Source organism: Symphalangus syndactylus, chromosome 6 (genome assembly GCF_028878055.3).
Source record: "Symphalangus syndactylus isolate Jambi chromosome 6, NHGRI_mSymSyn1-v2.1_pri, whole genome shotgun sequence".
Lineage (NCBI taxonomy): Eukaryota > Metazoa > Chordata > Mammalia > Primates > Hylobatidae > Symphalangus > Symphalangus syndactylus.
The window spans coordinates 133,344,091-133,362,012 of NC_072428.2; the positions used below are offsets into that span (position 1 = coordinate 133,344,091).

General features: G+C 43.1%; 1 protein-coding gene across 4 annotated transcripts; it reads left to right on the plus strand.

The window, feature by feature from the left end:
• Window positions 1-11,752: 11,752 nt before the first annotated feature.
• Window positions 11,753-17,411, plus strand: GSTK1 (glutathione S-transferase kappa 1). 4 transcript variants are annotated; one of them, XM_055284328.2, is made up of 8 exons: window positions 11,753-11,961; window positions 12,459-12,540; window positions 12,917-13,045; window positions 13,361-13,461; window positions 13,631-13,666; window positions 15,974-16,090; window positions 16,444-16,537; window positions 17,084-17,411. In XM_055284328.2, the coding sequence occupies exons 1-8, from the start codon at window positions 11,890-11,892 to the stop codon at window positions 17,131-17,133; spliced, it is 681 nt and encodes a 226-aa protein (XP_055140303.1). In that variant the 5' UTR covers window positions 11,753-11,889; the 3' UTR covers window positions 17,134-17,411. The 4 variants fall into 4 exon arrangements, with proteins under 4 accessions (XP_055140303.1, XP_055140305.1, XP_063498384.1 ...); XM_055284330.2 differs by lacking the exon at window positions 12,917-13,045 and having other exon boundaries at window positions 11,766-11,961; XM_063642314.1 differs by lacking the exon at window positions 16,444-16,537 and having other exon boundaries at window positions 11,789-11,961.
• The last annotated feature ends 511 nt before the right edge of the window (window positions 17,412-17,922 follow it).

Consider the following 17,922-nt stretch of genomic DNA (forward strand, 5'->3'; position numbering starts at 1 on the left):
TGGCAGTGCACCTCTGTAGGCCCAGCTACTCAGGAGGTGGGAAGATCATTTGAGCCCAGAAGGTCGAGGCTGTAGTGAGCCAAGATCATACCACTGCACTCCAGCCTGGGGGACAAAACAAGACTCTATCTCAAATAAATAAACAAATAATCTGAAGGGAAAGATATACTGCAATATAATAATAGCAGGAAACTTCAACACTCCACTTTGAACAATGAACAGATCATCTAGACAGAAAATCAGTAAGATAACATTGGCTTTGAATTACAAGTTAGGCTAAATGGAACTAATACACATATACAGAACATTGCATCCAACAGCAACAAAATATACATTCTTCTCAAGTGCACACAGAACATTAACTAAGATGGCTCTAAATGTTAGGCAATTGATATGGTTTGAGTCTGTGTCCCTGCCCAAATCTCATGTCAAATTATAATAATCCCCAGTGTCAGAGGTGGGGCCTGGTGGGAGGTGATTGGATCACCGTGGTGGACTCCCCCTGGAGCTGTTCTTGTGGTAGTGAGTTATCACAAGATCTGGTTGTTTAAAAGTGTTTAGTACCTCCCCCTTCTCTCTTCCTCCTGCTCTAGCCACGTAAGATGTGCCTGCTTCCCCTTCACCTTCTGCCATGATTGTAAGTTTCCTGTCATGCTTCCTATACAGCCTGTGGAACTGTGAGCCAATTAAACCTCTTTTCTTTATAAATTACCCAGTCTCAGTTATTTCTTTATAGCAGTGTGAGAACTGACTTATATAGCCACAAAATGAGGCTTAACAAATTCAAGAGGATTAAAATCATAACAAGTATATTTTATGATTACAGTAGTATGATACTAGAAGTCAGTAACAGGAGAAATCTTCAAAAATTCACACATATATGAAAACTAAAGAGCACGCTCTGAACAATCATTAGATCAAAGAAGAAATCAAAAGGAAATTGAAAAATATTCTGAGACAAATAAAATTGAAGCACAACATATCAAAACTCATGGGATGTGGCAAAAGCAGTTCTAAGAGGAAACTTTATAGCAATAAACACCTATATCAAAAAGGAAGAAAGAGCTCAAATAACCGATCTAATATTATACCTAACAAACTAGAAAAGGAACAAACTAAGCCCAAAGTAAGCAGAAAAAAGGAAATAACAAACAGCAGAGTGGAAATAAATAAAATAGTAATTAGAAAAACAATAGATAAAATCAACAAAATTGGCCAGGCATGGTGGCTCACACCTGTAACCCCAGCACTTTGGGAGGCCGAGGCAGGCAGATTGCCTGAGTGCAGGAGTCTGAGACCAACCTGGGTAACATGGCAAAACTCCATCTCTACAAAAAAAAAAAAAAAAATACAAAAATTAGCCAGGCATGGCCATAAGCGCCTACAGCCCCAACAACTTGGGAGACTGAGGCGGGAGGATCACTTGGGCCCAGGAAGTTGAGACTGCAGTTATCTAAGATTGTACCATTGCACTCCAGCCTGAGTGACAGAGCAAGACCTGTCTCTAAAAAATAAAATAAGTTAAGATAAAATAAAATAAACAAAACAGTTGGGTCTTTTTGAAAATATAAACAAAAGTGAAAAAAACCTTAGCCAGACTAGGGAAAAAAGAGACTACTCAAATAAAATCAGAAATGAAAGAGGAAACATAACAAATAGTACAGAATACAAAGGATCATAAGAAACTACTAAGAACAATTATATTCTAACAAATAGGATAACAGAAAAAAAATGGATTAATTCTAGACATATGCAACCTACTAAGACTGAATCATGAATAAACAGAAAATCTCAGTATACTAAGAACGAGTAAGATGTTTGAGTTGGTAATAGAAAGTCTCTCATCAAAAAGAGCCCAGGACTGGATGGCTTCACAGCTGAATTCTAGCAAACATATAAAAAACTAATACTGTATTAGTCCATTCGTGTTGCTATTAAGGAATACCTAAGACTGGGTAATTTATGAAGAAAAGTGGTTTATTTGGCTCACAGTTCTACAGGCTGTACAGAAAGCACAATGCCAGCATCTGTTTCTGGTGGGGTCTCAGGAAGCTTACAATCATGGTAGAAAGCAAAGAGGAGGCAGCATGTCACATGGCAAGAGAGGAAGCAAGCAAGATGCCAGGTCCTTTTAAACAATCTGCTCTTGTGTGGACTCACACAGCAAGAACTCACTCATCACCAAGGAGAGAGCACTAAGCCACTCTATTCATGAGAGATCTGCCTTCATGAACCAACATCTCCCACTGGGCACCACCTCCAACACCAGGGATCACATTTTAAGGTGAGATTTTGGAGGAGACAAACATCCAAACCATATCAAATAACAATTCTTTTTAAACTCTTCCCAAAAGAATTGAAGTGAAGGGAACACTTCCATACCCATTTTACAAGCCAGCAGCGTTACCCTCATACTAAAGCCAGACAAGGACAGTACAAGAAAAGAAAATTGTAGGCCAATATCCCTGACAAAAATAGGTGTAAAAACCCTCAACAAAAAACTATAAACTTAATTCAACAGCACATTAAAAAGATTGTTTACCCTAAGCAAGTGTGATTTATCCCAGGGATGCAAGGATGGTTCAACATATGCAAATCAGTAAACATAATACACCACATTAACAAAATGAAGGACAAAAACCATATGATCATCTCAACAGAAATAGAAAGCATTTGACAAAATTTAATATTCTTCACAATAAAAACTCTCAACAGGTATGGAAGGAATATACCACAACACAATAAAGGCCATATATGACAAGCTCACAGCTAACATCATACTCAAGGTGAAAAGTTGAAAGCTTTTCCTCTGACATCAGGAATAAGACAATAATGCCCACTCTCACCACTTTTTTTCAACATAGTACTGGAAGTCCTAGACAGAGCAATTAGCCAAGAGACAGAAATAAAGGGGATCCTAATATGAAAGGGAGAAATAAAATTGTCTCTGTTTGTTGATGATATAATCTTATATATAGAAAACTCTATTGAGATTCGAACTCCTGGGCTCAAGAGATCCTCTCGCCTTGCCTCCCACATAGCCGAGACTACAGTCATGAGCCACCATGTGTGGCTAAAATTGTTAGAACTGATAAGCAATATCAATAAAGTTGCAGGATACAAAATTAATATACAAAAATCACTAGCATTCTTGTACACCAACAGTGAACCATCTGAAAAAGAAATTAAGAAAACAATCCCATTTATAGTAGCAACAACAAAAACAAACAAAAAAAAACTTAGGTGTAAATTTTTAAAAATTGGTTAAATGAGGTAAAAGATCTGTGTACTGAAAACTGTAAAACACTAATAAAAGAAATTGAAAATGACACAAATAAATGGAAAGTTGTCCCACGAAAGAATTAATATCATTAAAATGTCCATACTACCCAAAGCAATTTACAAATTCAATGCAATCTCTATCAAAATTCCAGTGTCATTTTTCACAGAAATAGAAAAAAAAATCCCTAAATTTGTATGGAACCATTAAAACACACCCAGATAGCAAAACAATCTTGAACAAAAAGAACAAAGCTGGAGGTATCACACTTCTTGACATCAAAATATATACTAGAAAGCTATAGTAATCAAAAGAGCATAATATAAAAACAGACACATTGACCAACACAGCAGGATTCAGAGCTCAGAAATAAACACACACATTTATAGACAACTGCTTTTTAAAAAAATTTAAGAACAGGGTCTTACTACATTGCCTAGGCTGGCCTCGAACTCCTGGGCTCAAGAGATCCTCTCGCCTTGCCTCCCATGTAGCCGAGACTATAGTCATGAGCCACCATGTGTGGCTAACTTCCTTTTTGCTTAAGGTGCCTAGAACAAACAAGGGAGAAAAGATAAGCTCTTCAAAAGATGGTGTTGCAACACTGGATATTCACAAGCAGAAAAATAAAATTGGATTATTATCTTACACCATATACAAAAATCAATAGAAAATATTTTAAAGACTTAAATATAGGGCCTGAAACTATAAAACTACCAGAAGAAAACATATAGAAAAAACCTCCACAACATCAGTCTGAGCAACGATTTTTTAGATATGACCCCAAAAGCACACGCAACACAAGCAAAAATAGACAAATGGGATTGCATCAAACTAAATAGCTTTCGAACAGCAAAGAAAACAACAGAGTGAAGAGACAACTCACATCGTGGGAGGAAATACTTGCAAACCACACATCTGATAAGGGGTTAATATTCAGGCTATATAAGGAACTCACACAACTCAAAAGCAGGAAAACAAATAACATGATTTAAAGCTGGGCAAAGAACCTGCATAGATATTTCTCAAAAGAAGACATACAAATATGTATAAAATAAATGTGGTCGGCTGTGGTGGCTCACACCTGTAATCCCAGCACTTTGGGAGGCCGAGGCAGGCGGATCACGCGGTCAAGAGATAGAGGCCATCCTGGCCAACATGGTGAAACCCCATCTCTACTAAAAATATGAAAATTAGCTGGGCATGGTGGCATGCGCCTGTAGTCCCAGCTACTCGGGAGGCTGAGGCAGGAGAATTGCTTGAATCTAGGAGGCGGAGGTTGCAGTGAGCTGACATCGCACCACTGCACTCCAGCCTGGTGAAAGAGCAAGACTCTGTCTCAAAAAAATAAAAATAAAAATAAAAATAAATAAATGCTCAACATCATTGATTATTAGAGAAATGCAAATTAAAACCACAATGAGACAGTACCTCACACTGCTAGAATAGCTATTATCAAAAAGATGAAAAACAAGTGTTGGCGCGGATGTGGAGAAGAGGGGACCCTTGTACACTATTGGTGGGAATGTCAATTAGTACAGCCATTATAGAAAACAGCATGGAGGTGTTTTGAGAGCCCCAGCCAAATTGGGGTTCCAGTACCAGAGTGGCTAGTAACACTGCCCCTAACAGGAAATGAAGGGGAACTGGATAGGGATGTTTACCATGTCCTTTCACAGGATACTTTTTTTTAATCAGGGCGTGGACTAATGCCTAGTTTTCAGCCTGGGTTCAGGGGATCCCTCACACAGAACACTCTTTTATACTGGCAGACACTCTTGTGACCCTTGTCTGACCCATGCCCAGTTTATGACTGCCTGGCAATCACTCTGGTGCTGGGCGCCTGACCTTATGTTCTCCTTAGCATCTCAGGGAAAACCCAACTTGGGGCATCTCCTAGTCCTTTAGAGGGGAGGCACAAATTCAATGCACCACCAAAATAGGAGACAAGTTCAGCAATTTTTGCTTACAGATATTGGGCAAGGAGATGTAATGAATGAAGAGGGCAATCCTCCATCCCTGGGTCATGAGAGGCAGGAAGGAAGAGTTAGGCAGAGAGAGAGAAGCCCATGGCAACTAGCTGTATATATGAGGACTAGGATTGGGGGTACTTTAAATTCACTGGAAAATGCCTGAATGGCCCATTTAAAGGAAGCAGTGGGAAAGGAGAGAGCCCAGTCTCCTGGGCCGGAGAGATGTCTCTGAATTCTCATCTCTGGCCACTGGCTTGAGCCATTTGGATATGAGGTAGAACTAGAAACCCTGTCAAGGGTGACTGAGTTCTGCTTCTGGTGAGAGAAAGTTAAACTTGTATTCAAAGTCGATGCCAAGGCGACATAAAATAGAATTCACTGCGGGAGGGGAAATAAGAAGATACTGTAGAAAGAGTACAAGGTTTCTATTAGAAGAAAAAGGAATATGTTTTTGAGATCTATTGCTCAGCATGGTGACTATAGTTAATAATAATGTATATTTCAAAATTGCTCAGAGTAAATTTCAAATGTCTCATCACAAAAAAATAATAAGTGAGGTGGTGGATATGTTAATTAGCTTGACTTATACATTTATACCTACATTAAAACATCATCTTGTACCCCATAAATACATATAATTATAATTTGTCAATTAAAAATAATAATGACTTCATAGTATATCATGTCACAGGTGGCAACCATGTTTACATCTAAATTCTTAAAACTGCTGGATCAAAGGGTACATCTGTAAAACAGAAGACATCATTAAACTGCCCTCTGCAGATGCTGTACCAATTTACACTCCCACCGGTTAAATAAAAGAATGGTTTTCCATGACTCCCTGACAACACTGAGTCATCAAACTTTTTGAGTTTTGTCAACTTGATAGACAAAAGCATATCACAGGGTAGTTTTAACTGACAATTATCGTAAGTATATAAAGTGTCTTAAAATTTTTAGTATTTGCAAGCCATCTATATGCCCATTTTCATGTATGTTCTCTTCATCTTCCCATTTTTTCCATTGGGCTTCTGTTTTTTTAATGTATTGATTTTTAGCTTTTTCTACAGTAGAATAATTAAAATTAGCTTTTTGACTACGAAACAAGCACAGGTATTTTTCCCAGTTATGTTTTTGACTCATTGGATTTTGCCAAGCAGATTTTTTAAAATTTGATGCAATTAAATGTATCGATCTTTTAAGGTTTCTGCATTGGTATTACAGTTAGCAAGGCTATCTCTATTCTCAGATTTTTTTTTAAAGTTTTTCCATAAGTTCTTGAGGCACTTTATTGGCTTCCTCTTTATAACATTTAGATATTTGATCCATTTAGAGGTGTTCCATGTGTAAGGTGTGAGGTGTGGATGCAAATACATTTTTGGGCCAGGCACGGTGGCTCATGCCTGTAATCCCAGCATTTTGGGAGGCCAAGGCGGGCGGAGCATGAGGTCAGGAGTTCGAGACCAACCTGACTACCATGGTGAAACCCTGTCTTTACTAAAAAACACAAAAATTAGCTGGGCATGGTGGCATACACCTGTAATCCCAGCTACTCAGGAGGCTAAGGCAGGAGAATCTCTTGAACCCTGGAGGCAGAGGTTGCAGTGAGCCAAGATGCACCACTGAACTCCAGACTGGGTGACAGAGCGAGACTCCTCACAAAAAACAAAAACAAACAAACAAAAACAAAAAAAAACCTCTCAGTTGTCCCAATATCATTTATTGAATAGTCAATTTTTTATTTATTTGAAAAGGCAACTTATTTAAAGTATTTCCAGTATCAATTATTTAATTCCAAATGACATGATTAAAGCACTATTTACTGAGCTTTCAAATGTAGATAATACCATTGGCTCATCTATGAAAGATGAGAATTTGGATCGCATACACCACCTCTCCTCTGCCTCCTCCAATTTTGATAATTATATCATGTTTTGTTCCTCTGCTTAGTGCTTTTCCCACTTCAGATAATTTACTTATACCACTATTTCTTGTTTCAATAGCTCTAATCAGTATCTAGAGGAAAATTAAGTAAGCAGGAGGCTATTAACCCGAGACAGTCTCCATGCTTTGAATTCCTATGAAACAAAATGCAACCTAACTTAGTATGTAAACAAACTGAAACTTAACTTAGGAGTTTCATTTTTATAACAGATAACCAGGTCTTTGCCAATCACAAGCAGCCAAGCTTCAGCTAAGTGCAAGCAGCCAACGGACTGGCTCATGTCTAAATCAAGCAAAACACTTAGCTGCAACAAATCAAACTATTTCTGTATTTTACTTTCCTGTTCTGCTTATAAATACTCATTGCTTATAGTTGCAGAGCTCTCAGAACCTCTTCTGGTTCTGAGTACTGCCTGATTCATGAATCATTCTTTACTCAAATAAACTCCATTAAATTTAAATTGTCTGAGGTTTTTCTTTTAACATTAAATACCCCTCTCAGCAATAGGAAGATGATAGCCCATAGAAGTGAATATATTTTTCTTTTTGTTGTCTCTACTCTGTATTATCCACAACAGGACCCAACCTAAAAATAATAATAATAACAACAGTAATAGTATGTGGAGATAGACACCAATGTTTTACTATTCTGATTCTTAAAGTAAATATATATGAGCCCATACTGGTATAAATAACTGACTAAATAAATAAATAAATAAATAGAAAGAAGGGACAATTCTCCTGTCAGAAGAACTCCAATTAATAAATGAAAAAAACTAAGGAAATAGAGAATCACCATTAGAACACCACAGTAACAATTGCTGCAGGCAAGATCCACCGATGAATAACAAAACTGATGGGTGACAGTTTAGGGAGCAACTGGATATTTGCGTAGCCTCAAAGTATCTCCCCCAAATATTTATTAGTTACCATGGTGGTGTTAACGTATATCCACAACTTCTTTAATATTCTTCCCTCCAGTGGATGGACTTAATCTACTCAACCCTCACTCCCAGGGTGGGCTGCACTTACTGACTCCTTTCCAAAAACTAGGGTTTGGATAGGGAAAAATGGTGACTTTACAGTGCAGAAATTTGCCAGTTGCTCCACCTTAACCAGGTGACCAAGGTAAACATCACCAGTGATGAGTCATGTTGATATCCCTGTACCTCATGACATGATTCAAGAAGGGCACCTTACCTCTGTGGTAATCTTCCCAAAAGTCCACAACCTTAGTCTTATTCTGAGGAAATATCAGACAAACCCAAATGAAGGGACATGCTACAAAATAGCTGATCAATACTCTTCACAAGTGTCAAAGTCATGAAACACTAGAAAAGGCCAAGAAACTTTCATAGATATGAGAAGAATAAAGAGACATGACAACAAAATTCTGTGTGTATGCTGGACTGGATCCTGGAACAGAAAAAGAACATTAGTGAAAAAACTGGTGAAATCTGAGTAAAATCTGTACTTCAGTTAATAGTAACATACCAGGCTGGGCGCAGTGGCTCATGCCTATAATCCCAGCACTTTGGGAGGCTGAGGCAGGGGGATCATGAGGTCAGGAGTTGGAAACCAGCCTGTCCAATATGGTGAAACCCCGTCTCTACTAAAAAATACAAAAAAATAGCTGAGCGTGGTGGCACGCGCCTGTAGTCCCGCTACTCGGGAGACTGAGGCAGGAGAATCGCTTGAACCTGGGAGCCGGAGGTTGCAGTGAGCCAAGATTGCGCCACTGCACTCCAGCCTGGATAACAGAGTGAGACTCCGTCTCAAAAAAAGAAAAAAAAAAAAAGTAAGGTACCAATTGGTTAATGTATTGGTTTTTATCATTACCACACTTATGTAAGATTTTCACATTAGGTAAAGCTGGATAAGGGGTATTCAGAAACCTTGTACTATCTTTACAAGTCTTCTATAAATCTAAACTATTTCCAAATATAAAAAGCTTTTTAAAATAAGTGATTGATCTACCTTTGAAATGAAACCTTAAATTACCATGCTGAATTAGCTCTTGGACACTTTAAAATTATGATTACTGGAGAAAAACAAAAATGTAGCTGGGTGTGGTGGCTCATGCCTGTAATCCCAGCACTTTGGGAGGCCAAGGTGGGAGGATCACTTGAGCCCAGGAATTCAAGACCAGACTGGGAAGCATGGTGAAACCCCATCTCTACAAAAAAACGCAAAAATTAGCTGGGTGTAGTGACAGACACCTGTAGTCCCTGCTACTCAGGAGGCCGAGGTGGGAGAATTGCTTGAGCTTGGGGGGCAGAGGTTGCAGTGAGCCAGAATTGCACCATTGCACTTCAGTCTGAGCAACAAAGTGAGATCATGTCTCAAAAAAAAAAAAAAGGTGGGCTGTGGTGGCTCACATCTGTAATCCCAGCACTTTGGGAGGCTGAGGTGGGAGGATCACTTGAGCCCAGGAATTCAAGAACAGACTGGCCAACATAGTGAAAGCCCATCTCTACCAAAAACACACAAAAAATTAGCTGGGCATGGTGGTGGGCACCTGTAATCCCAGCTACTTGGGAGGCTGAGGCAGAGAGAATTGCTTGAACCCAGGAGGCAGAGGTTGCAGTGAGCTGAAATTGTGCTACTGCACTCCAGCCTAGGCAACAGAGCAAGACTCCATCTCAAAAAAAAAAAGAAAAAAAAAGTTTCGTTTCAGTGGTTGTCAAACAATTAGTTTACTCTGCAAGTAGGTAACGATAACATCATTTTTCATTCCATTTTGCATGCTCTTCTCCATGTAGGGGTTTACCTTGTATCTCTGTATTCTGATAGCCTGCAGTTGTTTTCCTTATTGATACAAATGAAAAGTGGAATCTTTATATGTTTTCCAATTTATTAAATTAGTAATGTTAAAAATAATTTTAACAAAGTTCAATGGAATTATTTTAAAATTCTGTTTCTTTGCAGTAAATGTAATCCCAATATAAGACAACATGACTCACAAATTTGTGAAAACGAATAGTGCCAATTGTTCCCATTATCACTGCAATTATCTATGGTGAGGCCTCTCCAACTTCTAACAGTCCCTCTTTTTTTCACTCACTCAAAATATATGTATCGATGGTCAAATGTGTCCCAGACATTGTGCAAATCTCTGACAAAGGTAACACAAGAAAATGTGTACTCTGAGAACTTCTTATTCTGCCCCAGTTTAGGATATTCATGCAACTGCCAAGTAACAACAATAAGAGCTAGCAGTTATTGGAGTACCTCATTCCTCGTAACTCATCATAAAGCAGTTGTTATTATTAGATATTCCCCATGTGTATGCAGGATGAGGAAATAGGTTCAGAGGGGTCAAGTGGCTCACCCAAGGGGCACAGCTAAGTGAAAGGCACTACAGGCATCTCAAACTACTCCCTTCCCACAAGACTCCACTGCAGAGCAGGACAGTCACCCTGACACCAGCCCAATGGGTTCATCTTGCCCATTACCCAGATGGGGCTGATTTATCAAGACAAGAGAATTGCAAAGAGAAAGAGTTTAATACACATAGAGCCAGCTAAACAGGAGACCAGAGTTTTATTATTACTCAAATTAGCCTCTCAAAATTCGGAGGCAGAGGCTAGGGGGGCTTTGTGTTTGTTTGTTTTTTTTGTTTTTTTTTTCTTTTGAGAGGGAGTCTTGCTCTGTCACCCAGGCTGGAGTGCAGTGGCATGATCTCGGCTCACTGCAACCTCTGCCTCCCGGATTCAAGCAATTCTCCTGACTCAGCTCCCTGAGGAAATGGGATTACAGGCACATGCCACCATGCCTGGCTAGTTTTTGCATTTTTAGTAGAGACAGGGTTTCACCATGTGGGCCAGAATGGTCTTGAACTCCTGACCTCAAGTGATCCACCCGCCTCAGCCTTCCAAAGTGCTGGGATTACAGGAATGAGCCACCATGCCCGCCAGCTAGAGTTTTTTTAATGATAGTTTGGTGGGCAAGGGGCTAGAGAATGGGTGCTGCTGATTGGCTGGGGATGCAATCACAGGGGTGTGGAAAACTGTCCTCAGTGCACTGAGTTGCATCTGGATGAGGGCCACAGAGGAGTCACTGGTCCAGGTGGAGTCATCCTGTCATCAGAAATGGAAAAGTCTGAGAAGGTATCTTCAAAGGCCAGTCTTAGGTTCTACAAAAGTGGTTATTTACAGGAATAATTGGGGAAGTTGCAGAGCTTGTGACCTCTGGAACAATGTCTGGTAATTGTTAATGCCTACATCTTAGCAGAATTCAGGCCCCTCTCATAATCCTAAACTTGTGGACTTTTATTAGTTTTATAAAACTGGTTTAGTTTGGGGAAGGGCTATTATCATTTAAACTATAAACTAAATATCTCCCTATATTAGCTCGTCCCATGCTCAGGAATGACCAAGGGCAGTTTGGAGGTTAAAGGCACGATGGAGTTGGTGAGTTCAGATCTGTTTCACCTTCGTAATTTTCTCTGCAGCGCCCCTTGTCCACACCTGCGCGCTCTCCAAGGGGTCCCTACCCACCCCGCCCCTGGCTGGGGGCCATAGGCTGGCCCCGCCCCGCTGCGCCGGAGGGGGACCTCTGCCAGGGCAGTTTCTCTCTGAGGCTGCGCGCTAAGGCGGTGGGCGGTCCTGGGCAGGCCCACATGCGGGGCAGCCTCTGCCGAGTTCCGGGGAAAGGATCTCCTGCTGCCACTGCTCTTCTGGAGTCTGCAGCATGGGGCCCCTGCCGCGCACCTTGGAGCTCTTCTATGACGTGCTGTCCCCCTACTCCTGGCTGGGCTTCGAGGTGACGCTGGGCGGGGCCGCCTCGGCGGGGTCTGGGGCGTGAGGGCGGAGGGAAGAGGAAGCCAGGGCTCCGGGACAGAGGTCTCGTGAAACTCCTGGCGCCGCCCACAGGGCTAGGGCAAGCAGGGAGAGCTCCGGCGCCGAAGGTCACTGTGGTTTTAAACGGAATAGGGTCGCTGGCTCCAACCCGAGCCTTTATATCCCGACTGCAGTTTCCCACGGTGGTGGAAAGAGGGGCGGCTCGAATCATTCAGGGAGAAATGCAGAACACGGCCACCTCTTAGCCCAACCATGGCAGTTTTGGGGAAAACTGGCCACAGGAGCGAAGATCCTGGAATAGATTTCTAGTAGTGAGGACAGTTTTGCCAATTTCAAACCAAACAATGTAGGGTGTCCGCATAACCCCTGCTCTGCACTTAGTGCCTCCCTTCCCTTTCCCTCGGCTTTTTCACTTTTCCATCTTGCACACTGGCAATCGTTCTTGACCTCTGCCCGCAGATCCTGTGCCGATATCAGAATATCTGGAACATCAACCTGCAGTTGCGGCCCAGCCTCATAGCAGGGATCATGAAAGACAGTGGTAGGAAGGGAGGGTCGGGGCAGGGGTGATTTCAGTGGCCCAAGAGAGCCGACCCCAGCGGGTCCTTATATTGGCACTGGCAGCTAGAAAGCTGCCCTCTGCCCCGTCTCTACTAAAAACACAAAATTAGCCGGGCGTGGTGGCGCATGCCTGTAAACCACAGCTACTCGGGTGGCTGAGGTGGGAGAATCGCTTGAACCCAGGAGGCGGAGGTTGCGGTGAGCTGAGATCACGCCATTGCACTCCAGCCTGGGCAACAAGAGCGAAACAACAAGAGAAAAAATAGCTGCCCTCTGCCCAAAACCCACGCCGAGGTCCCCAAACCTGGGACCCTTAGGTCTTTTCTCACTTAGCGTGCCCAACCTTCTCCTGGCAGGAAACAAGCCTCCAGGTCTGCTTCCCCGTAAAGGACAATACATGGCAAATGACTTAAAGCTCCTGAGACACCATCTCCAGATTCCCATCCAGCTCCCCAAGGATTTCTTGTCTGTGATGCTTGAAAAAGGTGAAGAGAGTGGGATGTAGACAGGGTATCCAGTGAAGAACAGAGAAGTCGGAGATTGAGGGATTGATAGGATGGAGGGGCTGCAGGAGACTAAAGCAAGTGAAGCCTGCCTTGGGAAACCTCAGGATCAGCATTGAGGGAGCTGAAGGTTGCCGGGCATGAAAGGGAAGAAGAGCGGGCAAATAGGTCATGGGAACCTTGGGTGAGAGGCTGAGGGCGGAGGAGCTCTGGGGGATGTCAGAAGCAAGGAAGAGCTAGTCCTCCACCAGGAAAGCAGCAAGAGGAGCCCTGCCTCTGGGTGCCTCTGCCCCACAGGAAGTTTGTCTGCCATGCGTTTCCTCACTGCCGTGAACTTGGAGCATCCAGAGATGCTGGAGAAAGCGTCCCGGGAGCTGTGGATGCGCCTCTGGTCAAGGGTGAGTGTGGGGCTCTGGGGATCCTCTGGGAGGACCTTGGATAACTTTCTGACCTTCCCCAGGCACGTTTTCAGGGTCATGATCCTGCCCCCGCCCGGAGGATCTACTGTCCTCCAGTCACACCCCTCTCCCCGCACCACCTTCCTGCTGAGTCTTCTCTTCTTCCCAGAATGAAGACATCACCGAGCCCCAGAGCATCCTGGCGGTGAGTGTCCTGGCTCCACCCCAACTGCACTCATAGAGAATCTGAGAACAGTTGGCGTTTGGGGGTAAAGAAGACAAAAGGTCTCTTATTGCATGGAAAAGGTTATAATTACTGGGGAAGAAAGGATGTCTGTGATTCAGGGCACAAACTACTGAAAAGTTGGAACTAAGGATCCTCAAAAGGATATCTCAAGGTTGAAAGGGGAAGTGCAAAAGGGACAATATATGGGTAGAATTTATTTGCTGAAAGATGTCACTGAGAGAAAGATGCTCAGTGTTGGAACCCCTGGATGAGGAGGGATATAGTATTCACAAGTCTCCACAGACTCCAACACAAACCTCACCAACACATCCAAGTGGAAGGCAGGAGACTTGTTCCAAGAGGCTTTAAAAAGACGAAAAGAGATAACTGACTAATGCCAGGGTTATATAGGAGCCTGAGTGAGAACAAACGGAAATAGCTCAAAACATTGACCAGTGAGCCATAGATGGGGATATAAAAGTAAGTTTGTCTTCAGGATTAAATTAGGAAATTCAAAACAGTATTATTCCTCTGGTTTACAAAAAAAATAGTTGAGACCTATTCAAATTTAATATATGAAGTGGCAAATCACACAAAAGTTAAATGTATAAGGAATGGCAAATATATCTTCTACAGTCTATACTCCTGCAAAGTATGTGTGTAATTTTTAGCTTGCTTTTTTACTTCATATTTAATCATTTTCCATGCTTTTTTTTTTTTTTTTTTTTGAGACAGGGTCTGGCTCTGTCGTCCAGGCTGGAGTGCAGTGGCACGACCTCGACTCACTGCAACCTTTGCCTCCTGGCTTCCCACCTCAGCCTCCCAAGTAGCTGGGACTACAGGCACACACTACCATGTCCGGCTAACTTTTTTATTTTTTGTAGAGAAGGGGTTTTACTGTGTTGCCCAGCCTGGTCTCGAACTCCTGCACTCAAGAGATCTATCTGCCTTCACCTCCCAAAGTGCTGTGTTTACAGGAATGAGCCACTGTGCCCAGCCTCCATGGAATTCTTAACTCTGAAAGTATAGTTCTTTGTTTCTATAGAGGTTCCATTGAGTGGACTTATTTTTGTTTTGCTTAACCATTTTTCTGTGGTTAAACATTCTGTGTGGGGCATAATTCTCTAATTTAACCAAGTCAAAGATAGTGTCGCATTAGGACAGGCTACATGAATTCCTGGGTCCCACTTCTGATCTAGGAAGTCAAGCTGCAGTGGTTCTCAAGCTTGGCTGTGAACTAAAACCACCTGGAGCACCTTGGCGCTAACCCTTTCCCCTGGAATTGTGATGTAATTGTTCTTGTTCTTTTTTTTTCTTTCTTTCTTTCTTTTTTTTTTTTTTTTTTTTTTTGAGACAGTGTCTTGCTTTGTCACCCAGGCTGGGGTGCAGTGGCATGATCATGGCTCACTACAGACTCAACTGTTGGGCTCAAGTGATCTCGCATCTCAGCCTTACGAGTAGCTGGGACTTCAAGCATGTGCCACCATGCCTAATTTTTTTTTAAGTTTTTTTGTAGAGATGGGGGTTTCACTTTGTTGCCCAGGCTGGTCTCGAAACTCCTGGGCTGAAGCAGTCTCCTGCCTCAGTCTCCCAAAGTGCTGGAATTACAGGCATGAGCCACAGTGCTTGGCTCTAGTTCTAAGGGATGACCTCACGTGGAGATTTTTTAAAGCTCCTCAGGAGTTTCAAATGGGCAGCCAAAGTTAAGAACCACCTATCCCAAACTATACCAACAAACCACAAACTGAAGCCTTTATCTTTGTCTTGAAGCCAGGTAGGTGGCTGCCGCCATGTGCCTTGTTACAAAGTTCTCAGGAAGTTCCAATGGAATTACAGCCTAGCTCTTGATTCAAAAAAAGCATGAGATACTCATGAACTCTGAGAGGTAGGAAGGAAAGAGCCCTGGACTTGAATTCTAGAGACCTGGATTCTAGTGTTGGCTCTGCTACCAACATGCTCTGTAACTGAGCTAGTAATGTATCACCTCTGGATTCAGGCTCTTCTTTGTGAAATAAAGAGGTCTATCTAGCTGGTCTCTAAGATGTCCCCTGGTGTTAATTTCTGTGACTGACTCTGTGCCATCTACCTTTTCTCCTTTTCCACCCATCTCAAGATTTGGGATAAAGGAAATAGTTCCTCTTGGCAAGGACAGATCTCCACTTGTGGGTGGGTAAGGGCATTGCCAGGAAAACTTGGGGGCAGAAAATAAAAAGACCAGAGTTTTCCTCTGAGATCCCCATCCAATATCATGTAGCCACAGTTGTATTCCCTACTACATTCCCTTAGGCTGCAGAGAAGGCTGGTATGTCTGCAGAACAAGCCCAGGGACTTCTGGAAAAGATCTCAACGCCAAAGGTGAAGAACCAGCTCAAGGAGACCACCGAGGCAGCCTGCAGATATGGGGTGAGCAGCTCTTTATGTGTGTTCCCAGCCCCCATCCTGAAGATGGAGACTTGAGAATCTCTAAGTGTGAGTCCTTATGCTCCTGTGCAAAAGCCCCTTGCCAATTGTTCTCAGTGCTCTTAAACAACCCTCATCTTCTTCCTTCTTTTCCTTGGGCTCAGGGAAAGGAAGGAAAGGAGATGCATAGTGAGAGAAAAGACAGCATCTTAGAAACAGGAAGGCACCTGGGGCCACAGAGCCTCTTAGACCTCTTTGCTTCCGTAAACTCAGAAAAGTACTGACTCAAAGGTTTCAACTCCTGCCTAATACCTGCTCCTTTGCCTTCCTCCTTGCATTGTTACTGCTTTCTCCAGGCCTTTGGGCTGCCCATCACTGTGGCCCATGTGGATGGCCAAACCCACATGTTATTTGGCTCTGACCGGATGGAGCTGCTGGCACACCTCCTGGGTAAGTAAGTTAAAGATTCAACACTGAGCTAGGTGCAGTGGCTCACACCTGTAATCCCAGCACTTTGGTAGGCTGAGACAAGTGGAGCACGAGGTCAGGAGATTAAGACCATCCTGGCCAACATGGTGAAACCCTGTCTCTACTAAAAATATAAAAATTAGCTGGACGTGGTGGCGCACACCTGTAGTCCCAGCTACTCGGGAGGCTGAGGCAGGAGAATCACTTGAACCTGGGAGGCGGAGGTTGCAGTGAGCCGAGATTGCGCCACTGCACTCCAGCCTGGGTGACAAAGCAAGACTCCGTCTCAAAAAATAAAAAGATTCAACCCTGAGCTGCCTTTGACCCCAGCTCCACACCCAGCAGTCAGTGCTGTTCAAGGTTGAGTGGGCAGGGGCTGTCTTCATCCCCATAAAAGAAAAGGAAGCCTTCTATACCTTGAAGCCAAGCAAAGGTCTTTCTAGAAAACCCCTGGGACCTTGTGGGACCAACTCCTGCTGCCAACACACCTGAGAACAGTGTGCAGAGTCTGTTGTTTTCTTCATCCAGGAGAGAAGTGGATGGGCCCTGTACCTCCAGCCGTGAATGCCAGACTTTAAGATTGCCCGGAGGAAGCAAACTCTTCGTATAAAAAAAGCAGGCCATCTGCTTAACCCCTGGCTCCACCATAAGGCACTGGGACTTGGATTTCTCTATCTGATAGAGGTATTTTCTGTGGCCCTGGGAGCTGTCTCTCTTTCCTCTACCCCCAAGGATGCCAGGAAGAGATCCACCATTAGCCATGTGGCAACCTTTACTTCTGTGCCTCACAAGTGCCTTTCAGAGAGCCCCAATTCTGCTTTCCCACAAAATAAACCTAATGCCATGAGGCAAAACATTTCTGTGTCTGTATCTGCCCTGATATATTCTCATTCCTGGGGTTACATCCTGCCTACTCTAGGGGTAGGTGGAGGAGAGCTGTTTCGGTACTTCAAGCCAGACCAGCCATGCAGCCCACCTTGAGCAGCTTGTGCAGTGGAAGAAGTGAGAATAGTCCCCCCGTTCTGTCACACAGAAACTCCCCTGGTCTCTCTATCAGCAACAGAAAACCAAGCCAGATGGACTTTGCAACTAACCAGTTCGGGATTTACTGTCTTCTGACCAACCACAGTGACTGAGATGGGGCTGGGACCAGAAGCCCAGTGGGAGTGAACAGCAGAGGGAACCAGAGTCTGGCTGAGCTTTTGCCCAGATACTTAAACTGGGTCCAGCCACACCTGCAGAACCAGGGCAAGGCAGTACTGGGAAACTGGCTGGAGTTGCTGTGGTTTGGAGAAGTTGCACACTCTTTCATAGATACCTCCCTTAACCCTCAGTGCAGATTCTGAGAAAACTCCAAGGCTTCTCTG

Excerpts from the sequence above, each read along its gene's own strand:
- GSTK1 (XM_055284328.2), top strand. The coding sequence starts at position 11,890 with ATGGGGCCCCTGCCGCGCACCTTGGAGCTCTTCTATGACGTGCTGTCC. Across the intron at positions 13,046-13,360 it reads GTCTGTGATGCTTGAAAAAG|GAAGTTTGTCTGCCATGCGT; the intron begins GTGAAGAGAGTG and ends TCTGCCCCACAG. Across the intron at positions 13,667-15,973 it reads AGCCCCAGAGCATCCTGGCG|GCTGCAGAGAAGGCTGGTAT; the intron begins GTGAGTGTCCTG and ends ACATTCCCTTAG.